Source organism: Apteryx rowi, unplaced genomic scaffold (assembly GCF_003343035.1).
Source record: "Apteryx rowi isolate R43461 unplaced genomic scaffold, aptRow1 scaffold_735, whole genome shotgun sequence".
Lineage (NCBI taxonomy): Eukaryota > Metazoa > Chordata > Aves > Apterygiformes > Apterygidae > Apteryx > Apteryx rowi.
In genome coordinates this window covers 380890-396267 of record NW_020451022.1, presented here as the reverse complement: position 1 = coordinate 396267, position 15378 = coordinate 380890, and the positions used below count along the sequence as shown (strand labels likewise).

The following is a 15378-nucleotide window of genomic DNA, read 5'->3' as shown; positions in this document are numbered from 1 at the left end:
GAACTGTACTGAACTGTACTGAGCTGAGATTCATCATAAGTATACAAGCAAACTGAAAAAAAAAGAGAATGAGGTATAGCAGTTTAGAATATATTTTCAGGGGAGAGGCATGAAAACTTCCTGACCACACACAGTCACACTGCTTCTGACAATCCCACAGTCTCAAATATTAATTAACATGCTTATTGTCTTTAAGCATCTCCTGTTTACTTCAAGCCAGTTAGGTTGCTCTGTCTAACAGTCTTTTCACTATTTCTTCTGGCAGGTTTCAAAATCTTTTCCAGTAATCTTTACCATATGCTACAGGAGAAAGGTTACTAAAACTTCTTAATCAGAATTGCATTTACATCTGTTCATGTTTCAGTCACTGAAGTGTGGCTATGGAGTCATCCATGTCTATGTAATAATTAAAAAAAAAAAAAAAACTCAAAACGCACAATGCTTTTTATTGTGCAATAGACGCATTCATGTAACTGAAATTTCCAGTGGCTCTGGAAACACAGCCAGAGATTCAATCTGAGTCATTGTCAGAACTGAGCAGAGGCTGAAGGAAGAATTCAGGGTGGAGGCTTGAGGTAAGCATGGTGCCTCCAGAAGCATTGGAGAGCATCCAGGGCAGGGCTTATTGTGATAGCCTCTTGCAGTCTGCTCCCACACAAACATCAGTTCAGGCCAGGCAATGTGCAGGGTATAATAAGGTCTGACACGTAGATACACTGGCAAGAAATGAATTCTCATTGCAGGAAAGTGGCACATATCTACTAATTGCAGCAGAATTTTCAAGGTAGATGGTTCCCAATCCCACATGGGAAATCTCCACTGGTTTTGGCCCTGGACTTCTGGAAAAAACAGGCAATCTTTTACTGCCTCTCATTCAAAACTCAGTGGCATTTTGCACACAGGGTTATTATATTCTTCTTCCAGAAGGTAGTGTATTCTTCTCTTAGAAGCTCCGTATGTTTTCCATGTTTATGTATGTGTTTCAGTGTATTATTAAAGTTCTGTATCCTCTTTTCTATAAGCCAGCTAGCTCTTGAAGGGAGCAGCTCTGAACCTCTTTACCAAACAAAATTGCATGAGACCAAAGGCAAGTGGAGATAAGATATCCAAAATTAGTTGCTGGAGCAACCTTAAAACAGCAAAATGTCCTTTTGCGTTATTGCCTATTGTCTGGGAAAGACTTTCAGCTGACAGCAGTACCACCACTGGCCAAGACAAGTAAGTGTCTGAACGCTAAAAAATGATGCTTTGGCATTTTTTTTTTTTTTAACAAAGCATGCCTTTTTATCTGCCAGCAGAAAGCAGATTTATGTCCAAGGAGCAAGGGTGGGGCTAAAATTAAAATGGGGAACTTGACTGGAAAAGCACAGAATTCATTCACCTCCAGATTTTGCTGTCATAAATAAACACAGTTCAGGGTTTCTCCTTGTATTGTTTGACACAGCTAATTTTTCTCCTTTTCTGTTATAATTCTTACCGCCCTTTTCACTATGAAAAGTATTAACTACAGAGATTATAAGTAGTTGAAAAGGATTGCATATCAGTGTTGTCCTACTACACCATGAGAAAGCACCATAAAAATGCCATATGTCTTTGTACTGGCTATTAACTTCAAGTAATTTCTGAAGGAGAAAAAAGTTTGTCCTGCATCACTTCTGCAGCCTTCCTCTGTCTATTCAGGTTGTTAATTCGAAGGATATGAGATCATCTTTTTACTCATCTAATATATTTGGGATGCGCACCAAGGATTTCTTTGTAGAAGGTAACTCATTTTTAGATATAAAATACAAATAAGTAGCCTTGCTAACATGACATTCCCAAGCCAACAAGGGCAGTATTCCAAAGTACCACCATAATTTTAGTAGTTAATCAAATTACTAAACTAGTTCAGGGTGGAGGAGGAAGAAATCATGAGACTTTTGAGATTCTAATGAAAGGAGACAATGAAAGTTTTGTTTTACATGAGCACATACAAAAAGAGAGAGAGAGAATTTAAGCATGCAAACTGACACATCCAAAGAAATTTTGGTATATGTCCATGTTAAGTTCAACAAATCAGAAAACTGCCCTTACATGTCAGTCATTTACTGTGGCAGAGTTCCTTTCTAATGGAAGTGAGGGGAAAAAAACAAATGTTTAAATGTGAACTCTAACATTATCTTTAGCTTGCATCTAGTTTTAGAAGACGAAAACATGTTTAATCATGTGCTTGGTATGCAAATATTTGTCAAAGGCTTGTGGAGTTAGGAAAACATGACACAAGAAGAGGGAAAGTGTTGTGCTGGGAGGAATGACATGCAGAGGGCTTTAGATGTAGTGGTTTTGAATTACTGCTCTTCTGAGGCCCACAAAGAACAATGAATTTGAGAACAGCCAAAGACTTGCTGGGAGCTAGGGAACTGCTACAGCTATTCTTGCAAATCCCCTAACCAAACCCCTGCTGATAACCTTTTCACTGGCGTTTCTGGAACATCTACTTCTTGTTTCTATCAAAACATTGAAAATGCAAATTACCTACTAATTTCTTATATTGTAAAGTAAAAATGGGGACAAGAATACGTGGACAATTTGCTTCTAAAGATCAGGGTTTTGAGCTTTACTAGGTATGTTTCTAGACATCAAATCAAAAGGCATGTGGTTCAAAGACTCTACACAAGATATTCTGGACAACTGCCTACCTTGTGAGATAAGTAACTTTGAGGCCTTCTGAAGGCCTAACAGATCTCACCTATGAATTTATTTTAAAGCCAGCCTCACAGTCTCAGTCTACCTAATGTTAAAATAAATAGCTGTTTCTTCTATTCATGATAAGGCACTTGTTACTGAGGAAATGGAAAGCAAAAATAAAAATAACCTTATAGGAACGGTATGCTGACCTGGCAGAAACAAAGTGTAATGAATCCACTTTATTCAGCATGTTACTGCCAACCCTGCAAGTACAGCATACCTTCTCCCCTCCCAGTCTCCTTCCACACCTCATATGGACACATCATCCCTCCTCTGTATGAACTTTTCTTTCAATCACATCTCCTCTTGAATATTCTCCCTCTCAGCACAATGCCTGAGGAGTAGTCGTGGCTGGGTAGAGCATTCTCCCATTGGGCTACAGCTGTAAAATTACTACAATCATAAGCAAGATTTGCTCTTTTTTGGGTAGAAGGAATATGATTCTTCAACTACAGGTGATTTGAGTGCTCATTTGGAAGCAAAAAAAAATGGGTTTTCCTTGGGGGGTTGTTTATATATTTCATCTAATCCCTATTACAGCAGAAAGTTCTGAGAATAAGGATGGCTACAACACTGAGGGCCCAATGTGTTAGTACCTGGCCCTGCTACCTCCCTCTCTTTGCCTTCACTTCATTCGCCAGCAGACTTTGAATTTCTCCATGCAGAGAAGCACAACTTTATAGGAGGCATGGAGGTTAGCCTTTATACAGTAAATTAAACAGTGTGTGAGAATGCAATGGTCTGTATTGTTATTTGGAACACTTCTGGCCTGTGACAGCTAGCAGTCTCCTGATTCTCAGACACAGCTAGGGTGTTCAAGCATCTAACAGTGCAGGTACAGTTCCAGGTAGGCAATTTGGACACCATTGCCCTGTTAAAACAGGGCTTACAGAGTAAAGTTTTACTAGCACAGATGTGGGCCAGTTTGTACTAGCTGGACTCAGTGTTCAAGAACATTGCTGAGGGCTGTTTGATTTGCTCGTAGAGACACAGCTGGAAACTGCTCACTGCCTGGCCTATTAAGGCCAATAGCCTTGTGATTCAACACACTTGCGAGAGCAGTAGGTGTCAATCCCTGCATGCTGAGGAGCAAACTGTATAGAGGCCTTCTCCTTCCGATGTGCATGTGCTAAGTAATAGGCCATCACATAAAAGGAGGTCACTGCTGCTCTTCTGCCTCTAGCTGGGTTTTGAAAGAGAAAGTTCAGTTAATTGAAAGGTAGGCTATAAGTGTCTCTCTGCAGGACAGCAGAAGCCTGATGAACAGAGATGCTTCAATGCATCTGAAATAAAGTGCTCACAGACTAGAGGGCCACAGGGGTTCAAATGTTCTTCTGTTCTCTGCATATCCTTTTGAAAGCTGCCTGCTAATCACATTGACTTCGAGTGTGAGTCAGTGAGCTCTGTGTGTAAAAGCTGGGGATTGTCATCCGGGGAAGTCCAAATTTCCTTAAAACCTGTATAAAGCACTAAGAACAGGTGTCTGGATTTCGCTCTGGTAGGCTGGATGCTTCTATGTTAAGTGCTACTTTCTGGGTGGCTGAGACAGAGCTATTGAGGCCAGCCTAAGTGTTAAAGCGTAGCTATTTAGGACCTTCATCAATCTGTACTTCCTTGAAAAGAACCAGAGAAATTTCCTTGACAAATGTCTAAGGCCAGAACTGACACTTAGGCCCTGTAACGTTTTCATATCCAAAAGATACCAATGTCCTTCATCAGGTATATCAACACCATATATCAACTAGAGCTCTGGGTAGTCAGAATGTAGGCAGAACAAGTTTAAATCTCTGAAAGCAAAATAATACAGTCTCTGCTAGAGTTAACCATACAGTTTGTTTTGATTACCTGTTGTGTTAATTTGGTGATCAATTTAGCCTATTGATTAAATTTTAATTGTAAACTCAATATGGTTCTTGCACTATTACATCTTTAATTTGGCTTCTTCAAGTGTCTGTTGATTTGCTTATTCTTTATTTAAAATCCAGGAAAAAGTAAGTCGACTCAGCTTATGCTGATTTAGTCAAGTCATGACATGGATCATAAACTCTGAAGGCACAAGTAACCTCTGGGTAAAAAGTCCTACTTATTTGGTTCTGTTTACAAATAAAATGCAAGTTCCATGGAGTTTCTTTGTACTTGTCAAAAAAATATATATATACTAGCCTGATTACGATAGAGGCAGCGTAAAATATTTTCATTAATATTTTATTTCCATTTTGTAGTGCCTGGGGGCTTTGTGAGTTATGCAGTTACTCAGAAATTTTGGTAGTTTTCAAATAAATATATTTTTAAAGCATTTAGTGTGATATATTTTTTATATTTTAAATCTATGCATATGGGTCTATTGTGTTAAATCTTTCAATAATTCTTTGAATATTTCTTATCTTTGACTTACTGTCACAAATGCTTTGGCTTATTATCATATTCCATAAAAATTTTCCCTCAGGTGTCATATTGATTGTATTTCACATCCCTCTCTAACTCACAAAATTTCTTTTTAATATTTCATGTCCCTTCTTATTTCAACAAATGTCAGCAGTGATGCATGCAGATTTCTTTATTTTTTTAATAATATCTCTATTTTTAATTTTCATTAAATGCCCTCTAGGTAGCTAACCAATACTTATACAAAATTTGGAGGAAAATTGCTGTGATTCAGATGAGATGCTTCTACCCTGAACTCAGCAATTAAAAAAAAACAGCTTTCATTGTAGCAATTCAGCCTTTAGCCATATGATGAAAGTTCATTCTTCCATGTGTAGCAAACACCATTTCCCCAATGTTAGGGTTGGAATTCGCTTCACCTAATCTTGATCTTGTAGTTTAAAATCTCTTTTACTTTTCCACAAGTATTGTAGCACTGTGTTTGCTCTGTTCTCTGACTCTCTCTGTTTTTCTTCTGGCTTCTTGCATGACGACTGCACAGTATAATGCACTGAGTATGGCATAAGCCTTAGCAGGCAACAGCTAAGAGCAGGAGGTACATTATTAGGGAGGGCATCTTTCCCCTTGAATGGTTGTAGACCAGCTTTCAAACAAATCTATTGTAACGCAAGCATATTTTGAATACTTCCATATTATGTGGATATGTGTTATTCAGCAAGTAATTTTGCTTGTGACATTACATCTCTCTGGTTGTCAGTAAACCTGTGCTTGTGTATATTCATGTATTCACTGGACACCACTTCACAGGCTCTGTCAGAAAAAGCAGGTACATGAGCAAAACCCCAAACTGGAGCTGCAGCACCATCTATGCCAGGCCATGAAAAATACTCACTGGCCTCTCTGGCTCAGTACAACAGAGTAAATGTTGTATTCTGTGTAACATACTGGGAGAGGTACTGAGTACTGGGAGAGCTTGGCTGGTTGGGAGAGGTACTGCACACTTGGCTGGTTTCCAGCCACCTCATTCTCAAGGAAGCAGAGGAGGCATTTGCAGTGATTTGTTCTCCTGTAGAACACTTATAACACTGCACCTAATCGGCTCTGACTACAAATGAGGGATGACATGATATTTGGTATGGGATTGATAGAGCAGACTGTAGCTTTACTTGTTTATATATCATGTAAAATTAAACAAAAATTAAAAATCCAGTTCTTGGATACTTGATATCACCTAGTTAGGGATCCCTAAACATGAGACCTGGTCAAGAGAATCTGTATATCTCTACCAACTTTTCAAGGCTCCATATCCCCCTGTCGTTTTGCAGATATTCCTAGCTCATGTCCCACAGTCTGCTCGCACCTTCTATTGATGGCTATGAAAAAAGGAATGTCTTTGTAGGCCTAAACTAGTTCTTCTTTTCTTCGTCCATGGAAATACCAACATCAGCATAGCACTTAATATTTCCTCCAGCCAGCTGCTCCCTTCCTGGAGCTTCCTAGGGAGGGAGCTTACTACTTGCAGCTCTGGAAGCATGAGAGATGATCTCTGGGTATACCAGTGCCATCCAGTCTGTTCTGCTCCCCTTTGCTGACCAGCTTCCCAAGAAAGTCCTCCATCTTCCGTACTCCTTATTTGTACAAGAGAGTAGTCATTGACATATCTGGGCACAGTCATTATCCAGCCTGCACCTGGGACAGCCCAAATCTTGCTCAGATATTGGGCCATCCCCAACTTTGCCAGCATTCCTCTGCTGCTTCACAGCTTGTCATGTTTAGTCTCAGGCACTATTCCTCCCACTGTGCCCCCAGCTTTATATAAACTAGGAGAGGTAGCAGTAAATTAGCAGTAAGAAATGCCTACGTCTAGTGATACAAAAAATGATTTTTTTACTCATCACTAACAAAGCCTGGCTAAAAAATTGTGCTAGAGACTATTTTCCTGCTCTTGTTTGATAATCCTTGATAATCTTGAAAAGAAGTTCTCATGGTGACTCCTGACAGGAGTAGGTTGACCTGCCTGCCCCTACCTGGTCCTGATTGCACATTGCCACCACTTTCCTCGCTTCCCTGGTGCTCAGGAAGCTAAACCAGCAGGAGCTGGAGATGAGGGGCCAGACCAGCTCACCGTCAGGACACCTTGGCCTTAAGAAGAAACCTTACCCTTATCCAGCAGCCTGGTAACACAACAATTAAAGAACAAAACATTTATCAGGGACTTGTGGATACTGCTAATTACTAAGAACAATTGTGCTTCCTGCCTGAATGTCCCTGTTCGAATGTAGACAAGCCGAGCTAACAGTGCAGCTTTGAACACAAATGCCTCTATTGTCTGAAGTCTCAGTTCAGGTCTCTCACACACTGCTTGACCAGACACAGGAAAATGCTCTGAACAGGACCTAGAGGCCATTTAAGTATTAGCATGGCATAAGCTTACTCTGCCAGGATCCATTTTTTGTTACAGGTGAGCCAGGCAGCTGCTGTTTCTTGCTGGCAGGGCCAGCTTAAGCAGTATCGGACGCTCCCCAGACTCCCCATCACTTATCTTCACCCTTATGCTGACCTTCCTGTTGTATTGACAAAGCAATCTGTAGGCTGCATGGCCATTTGGAATGGGAAACCTGCCTGGCTCCTTTGTTGCCAACCTATTTTTCAGCTGGTTCACTGCTCAGCTACACAAACACTGGTGCAGAACCAACAGAAGAGGCAGCCAGAGGGGTCATAAAAAGTAGGCATGGAGAGGAGCTCTCGGACTGCTCCGGCCTGAAGATCTAAGCACAGCCACAGCCTGATCTGAGCGAGCACTCCAGGCCCTGTGAGCACAAGTGCACAGCACAAAAATACTCTCATAACACCAGGAACACAACACAGTTGCACATAAAACTGAAGGAACAGTGCTTTTTTTCCTGCCAGCACACTGTGTGCAGGTGCTGGTGCAGCTACATTTCATATGTGATGCTTTTGTAACACAGGTATTAAGTGTTCCCTGCCAGTAACAATTCATCTCCAAGCTTCTCTGAGTGCTTATTCTGAAAACAACCAAATGGATGGGCTACACCAAGGCTTTTTCTGAGAATTCAGTGTTTGACTGAAGTGTAATGAAGCTGGCATCTTCAAAAATTTTGTGTTTGAACAATGTACATACTACAGTCTGTGAAAGAACCATCAGTGTAACATATAATGCTATGAGAAAGCTGAGGAAAGATTAGCAGAGTTCCCTTTCACCTCCCCAACCTCCCAGAATTGCTATTTGAAATATCAGGTAAAGGGATATGCAACACAGCACAYGTGGACCTGCCATGCTCAAGACAACTGATTTATCATATACCATGCTATATATAAGCAAATTATTTCATTCCTTTTACAAATTATATAACAGTTATCCACAGCTATCTTGGACAAAAATATATATAAAAAAAAAGAAAAGAAACCATCTAACTCTGGGACTACACAGTTAGAATTCCTGCTCCTTGATAATAACCCATAGAAAAACACTTTAGATGTCAGTCTTTAATGGAGCCCATTTCAGTTTCACTGAGATCCCAATTCTCCATGGAGTTCCTCGATGCACTCAACAGAAATCAAGTCAAGATCAATATCTGAATAAACTGTGCTACTGCCTTTAAAAAAAATCTCAAGACTTCCAGAAATCTAGTTAACATGAACTGGCAGGGAGGATTAGATATTAGCGGTAAGATGAGTAAATTAGGTTGGTCCAGTAGATATATGATGAGCTAATAGTCAAAGGCATAAAAAGTGATGATTAGAAAGACCAGAAACTGAATCAGTGAGTCTCCTATGCCAGCAGCGGGTGAAAAGTTACAAGTAGGAGTTCAAGGATAGCTGCAGGTATGATTTTTTTGGCTTTGTTTTTTGCTAAGGAAGATATAGGCTCTTTTAGGTGTACAGGGATAAAGTAACTGCCAGAGAATAAGGTGACAAAACGCTAGACTGTGAAATAAATGGGAAAAATTGCAGAGAAAATTGGCACTGAAATGGTAGCACATTCACCAATCTATTCTAAAGACAGGTTTACTAATTTCTTTCGGGACTTTTTTGGACTTTTTCTCATGACGTGGTGCTTCACAGACATCTCTGTCCTTACAGCCTCCATTAGGAGTTGCCACCCCAAAGCTATTGAGCTGGGTACAGGCTGCAAGCAAGTCGGGTGCCACAGGCTCCATCCTGCCTGAGCACAGGAGAAAGTGGGTCAGCAGGGGCTCCGCGGCCAGCATCGCCCTGGAGCCACCCACAATGAAGCAGAGGGACACTGGAAAGCCACTGCCACCTCCTGTCTACAAACTGAGGGTAAAACCATAAAGGAGAACAGGGAGCTTGTAGTTTTACGTGGATTATGGGAATATTTAGTTTTTAACATAACCTGAGATAGGGGTGAAACACTGGATATCTAAAAGGATGAGAAGGGCTGAGCTCACCCACCCGGTCCTAGCTCCATTCCCCGGCCGGGGCTACCACTCTCACCAGCCACTGAGCGCTCGAATAAGCTGATCCAGGCTAGCCRCAAGAGCCAGTTTTGGCAGCCCGGACCATGGCGCCTGCGGTGAGTTCTAGCAAGTGGCTCAGCCAGCAGTGAGAAGGGGTAGGCGGCCCTGCACCGCCGAGGCTGACGGCCTTCCCGGCAACGCCACCATTTTCACTGAGGTGAGGAAAGGAGGTGAAGGAGGGGCTGACTTGCTGACAGCAGCCAAATGAATCATTCATAACAAAACCCTGAACATTGCATTCATTCCTCCTTTCAAGCTAGGTGACAGCTCTATCAAGCTCTATTTTTCCACAATTCTGGTGAATTTTTATGCATATGGTTGTCACAAACATTACCACAAAGATCTATATCGAATATCTGAAATTCAGGTTGGGAGCATCACGAAGACTGTGTGGGACTGCCTCTTGTTCCCGACCTAGACGGCATCATTATTGTATGCATTTCTGAGCATACAGGTACCTAAATTCAAGAGCATTCATTTTTGTTTTAATACTGGTGTTAAACATTAGCTGTGAGCGCTTCTCTTCGGTGCGATCTGCTGAGAAGGCTGGTCCGGACGCCCCTGTTTCACGCCCGGCGCCCAGCCTGAGGCAGCCTCGCCCTGCCGGCCGGGCGGCCGTGGCCACAGCCAGGGAACGTTCCGGAAGACGCCGGAAGGGTGCGCTCGGGGGGGTGGGGGGAGGGCAGCGAGGCGCCATTCCCAGGGGGCTAGCGGGGAGATCAGTAGGGCAAGGAGGAGGAAAAGGAACATTTTCTTGTGTGATTTTTTTTTTTTTAACAGTGGGCAGTGCTGCTCTCCTCAGGAGCCAGCAGGTGGCGCGAGGGAGCCTGGCCAGGGGCTGAGGGGCTTGGGGCAGAGGGCAGCCATGTTCTCCCAGGCCTCTGCCTCTCAGCCACAGAGCTCATCTTTTACATTAATGACATTTTTAGAATTGATGTTTCCTTCCAGTTTCTCATGCAAGTTATCCCTCATGTTATTCTAGGTCCTCTTTGGCCACCTTTGTTCAAGGARCGTCTACCCACAGTCAAAGCCACGACGGCAGTACGAGTGCTGGAAGTGGCCTGGCCATGGCCTCACCATGCTTGGCGGGGCTGCTCCGCCATCCTCTGCGTGCTGCCATCTGCCCTGGCAGGGCACAAAAGCTGCTTCCACAAGAGGCTTACAAAGAGACTTTGAATTTGAATGTTATCAGGTAGGCCTGCAGGAATGAGGAAGGGTTAATGTGAAACAAAGGTGAGGAATACTCCAAGTTATTCTCAAAATTGATACTGGAAAAGGAGGTGTGGATGAGTGCATCCCGAAGATGCACTGTATATGGGGKTTTTTTTTCAGATAAACATCTGAAAATTGGTGGATCAGACAGACAGAATTTTTAACATTCCACATATATCACAGGTGATTTTTCAGGTGACCTGTCAGCGTCTAATTGGTTTTCAACTTCATGCCAGCAAAGCACTGATGTTCTCAATCAAAAGCAAATAGTTTGTTTCTTTATTTTCATAAAGTCATATGTAGCTAAAACTCTGATTTCATGAACTGAATACAGATTGCAAAGATAATAGACTTGGCAGTACAATTTTCCGCATACATTTATTATCTCGTTCAACAGAGAGACACTGCAGTGTCAACATGGAGAAGCAAAGCAAGTTTTCAAACATGCCACCATCATCACCATCTACAAGAGAAAAAGAGAAAAGACAGATGGCAGCAATTACCGTGGCATATCACTGTCTCTGTGATCAGATGGGACAGTGCAAGTGGCATCCTGTCTAATCCTTCTCCTGTCACAAATGGTAGAAGACCCAATAGCATGAAGGCCCTAATGCCCTCTCACATTTTTACACAGCAATGCTCTGGTACAACAGGAGACTTCATTGCTAAGATTCAGATGCAGTTGATGATCTAGAAAAACATTTATCCTTGGCAGACTCTGGAGCCCCCAAAAGTCTTTGGGGCAATTGTCATGGGATACTCACTAACCCCTGGAAGCACATGCACATACGCATGCACACACACCTCTCCAGGTGAACAGGTGTACCAGGCCTGCTGAGAGTCTTAAGCTCACAATAATTCAGGGAAAAAAAAGGGTTTTTTTTATCAGCTTGCACTGAATAAGTTATATACAGACATAGCTGTTACAGTTGGCAAGACAGTGGTTGAAAAACACGTAAGCATTTTGCATCCTTTTATTGAATTATACTTTCTCACACATGTAAGTGGCAAATCAGATTAGCAGTGCCAATGCATATTTCTTCAGTCAGTTATGAGAAAGAGGTTGGAAGCAACACAGCACCAAACTGTAGACTAAATTAAGGGTCTACTGAAAGGCAGTTCTGTCCAATTTGCCATACCACTGTAAGCAGTGATCTTATTATCAATACCATACATGAATTCTAGAGATTTCCTTTGTATTAAATGCATACCATACTGCACATCATCTAGCAGGTCTAAATGTGCAGTGTGAAGCTTTGGAACTTACCACTGTTTCACGATTGAGGCCTCAGCCAGCACAGCACAGCCATGCTGGGACAATTCACTTCTACAGCGTAACCTACAGAGAGCTGATGCCCTTGCTGTATGCTGAAACGAAGGAAGGAATAAACAACCGAAGAAGACAGAAGAAACATTTTTTAAGCGTTATTCCTTAAACAGTGATACACAAAACACAACTTCAAACACGGCGATGCTGGCAAGCAGCAGTTCAACCTGGAGTGAGTCAGGTTGTGAGGCAATGCCATATTAATATCAAAATAAAATGCAGCACAGAAAGCAGCAACAATTTCAACAAACAGAGGCTTCAGTTTACTCTGACTACACCTGTTTCCAGTTACAAAAGACTACACATTAAAAATATCAACTACTTTGTGTTTAGGTAATACTCTTAGAGCTTTCTTGGATATACCAAAAATGAACATGCATCTTGAACATGCACATGCAACATGCTCATTTTTATATTGTCACTTTCATTTTTAATTGACTGCAAAACCATTTTTTTCCTATTTCCATGAATTGAGGCCTCAGACACCTACAGCACAATCAGTGAACCCAGCCATTTCAACATTCAAAGGAGTCAGAGATTTCAATTATTCCCTTGCCTGATGTTGAAACATCAGGCTTTATCTAGAACTTTGTGTTGTCTTTCATGGAAACAATGACTTGGTGATCTGGCCTACTGTGGCAGCTGAACAGTTATCTGAGCATATTATTGACTTCTTAGAAGAAAGGGTTCCCCCTGTGAAACTCTTGAAAATGATGAACAATAATTAAATTTTACTTCCTCAGAAATCACTGATATCTGTCATATTCAGCATTGTGTTATTCTACTTTCCCATTTAAAACAGCAATGTATTTGGGGTTTCAACGACTTGTGTTAGATAAGTACAACTACAAGTGAATGGAGTAAAACAACATGGTTTTAAGGGTACATGGCTCAGCCTATAATAAAGCATGAAAACATATCAGTTATTGTCCCTGCAAGTATAAAGAGTTATTAAAATGGTAAACCAAGAAAATGCAGACAGCATCATCTCATAGCCTGCCTGAAGCCAGTCCAGTACTTTTTGAATAAGAAAAGTACCTGATGACAGCACTGTGGAATGTCTCTTATACAAGGAGGGCTGACCTGATAGCACGTTCATCAACTCAGAAAACTCCATATTACAAATGTTGCCAGGTAAGATTTTAGCTACAGGTAAAACATGGATTTTTCTAAAATGGTATAGCTCCCTAGGAAAATAATCATGAGACATTCCCTACAAGTCTGCTAGCATACTGAAAGTGTTGGGGGGAAAAGGAAAGCTGGTGTTATGAGCCAGAAGAAAAAAGCCAAATAAAATATAGATGTCAAAAATTACTTCAGGAGAATGGCAGTAAGAGTACTGAATATCAGGTGTCAAAACCCATTTATTTGGTTTATCCAGTGGGAAGAGCTGAGTAACCAGATGGTAACTCAATATTTGAATAAGGCCAGAAAAAAATGAATGAAATGTCAGAAATATTTATATTTGCCAATACGAAGAGAAATAGTGGGAGAAATCACRTGAGTTGTCCTCTCAGATAGTTGACAATGACGGAACCTGATAACACTGTTAGGCCAGTTCAAGACTGTGTGCTTTAAATGTGCTGTTCATGCTTTACAGATATCTGATGCTACCTACTCCTATCTGCTGTTCAGAAGAACCACAGTATACAGAGACACATTTTCAAGGGAAGCTTTGAAAATCACAGCAAGACAGGGCCAAAAACAATATTCCTATTCCAAAAGGTTTTTAGTTTGCATTGGTTTCTTTTTCAGTTTTGATGAAGAATTCTCTCCTGGAGCCAAGAAAGATTTCCTGACAGAAATTTAGTTGAATAAATATTTAGCTGACACAAGTCTGAGAAAAAAAAATTCACCAGTTGCAAATCAACAGTTTTGATGCTTTCCCTTAAAAAAAMCCTAACTAGCTCTAGTCACATCACAAGAACATGATAAACAATGTTATTTGAGAAAATAGACTCAGAAAACAGAGTTAAATGAGATCAAAACCCTGCACACCCCTCTCACTGTACCAGGAAAACCCTGCACAAGAGAATGCCTTGTCTTGTCCACACTGCTATTCCAGCCATGGTGATGGGTCTACAGTGCTGCCTGAGATTGGGATTTTTTTTTCTGTTTGGGGTTCCCTGTGGCTTGGCAGTAGAGAATGGAGGAAGCAACTATTTTATATTTTTAAAGGATTGAAACAGGTATAGAAATAATTTCTCCCTGTGACTGTAGAGCCACTGTCCTGATGCCAGTTTTTAATTAGCCAACAAACAGAATATCATCAGAAACATACAACTGTTCCTCACAGCCTGATGAGAAATAGCAGTGACTCCAACACAGCAACATTCAAATATCACTAAACAGATTCAAAAATGTCAGAAGACTGACCTGAAGTCATGAGTTTCCATTTTCATTTTTTTAATCCTATCTTGCAGGTCCATTTCCTCAGGAGGAATCTCATGTCTGTTTCAGGGATTCAGTATAAAATGTCTAACATTCATGGGGGACCTCCTCCCTTCTATTTTACCAAGGTTCTTCTTCAACATCTCCCCTTATCCTCCTGAGCGTCCTCTTACACTTTTACCACCAGGAGCACCTCAGTTATTGTCTGGAAACAAGGGACTCCTGCCAGAGCAATACACTGCCTTTACTCCAGTATCCTCCCTTGGCCTTGCTTTTGCTCAACCTCTCCTGCAGGTGGGCTCAGTTCTGTCATGCTCTCTCTGTAACCAGGAACACTGGTGTAACCACTGTCCTTGTTGACACCACAAATGATGGATGCCCTTTCTTCTGGTTTTCTATTCTTCCTTCCAATTAGCTCAATTTTTATATCTCCCTTCTCCAATTCAGGACATTGCATAGCTTCAACCATCTTATTCATCTGTGCTGGCAGTAGACAGGACTGCTGTCCTAGTTGCTGAGCCTGCCAGCAGCACTCTCTGCAATCTAGATGACCCATTGAGTGGGGAAAGGCTTCCTCTGCACACCAACCTTTTATGACTTCAGTCCACACCTTTCCTTCATATCCAGAATGCAGTTTAAGAACCGTTAGCTCAAAAGCCATGCCCCTGTGTTTCTGGGCACAGTCTTATGTTGCTTTTTCACACCCCTATCTGAACACTAGCTGACAGGATCGAAGGTGAATGTCTATTCAGTTCTCAGTAGACATTTTTCCCTTGCTCCCTGCCTGTTCTGCCTGACATATCAGCAACTTTGAAAGGGGAAAAGGGAGATTAC

The 15378-nt window shown here is 41.5% G+C and overlaps 1 protein-coding gene across 1 annotated transcript in view; it reads left to right on the top strand.

Annotated features, from left to right (window-relative positions):
- The first annotated feature begins 9658 nt into the window (after positions 1-9658).
- RXFP2 (relaxin family peptide receptor 2) overlaps positions 9659-15378 on the top strand; it is a 40174-nt gene continuing 34454 nt past the window's right edge. Inside the window, 2 exon segments of the mRNA XM_026087804.1 lie at positions 9659-9670; positions 10597-10806. Of these exon segments, the coding sequence (XP_025943589.1) occupies positions 9659-9670; positions 10597-10806 (222 nt within the window).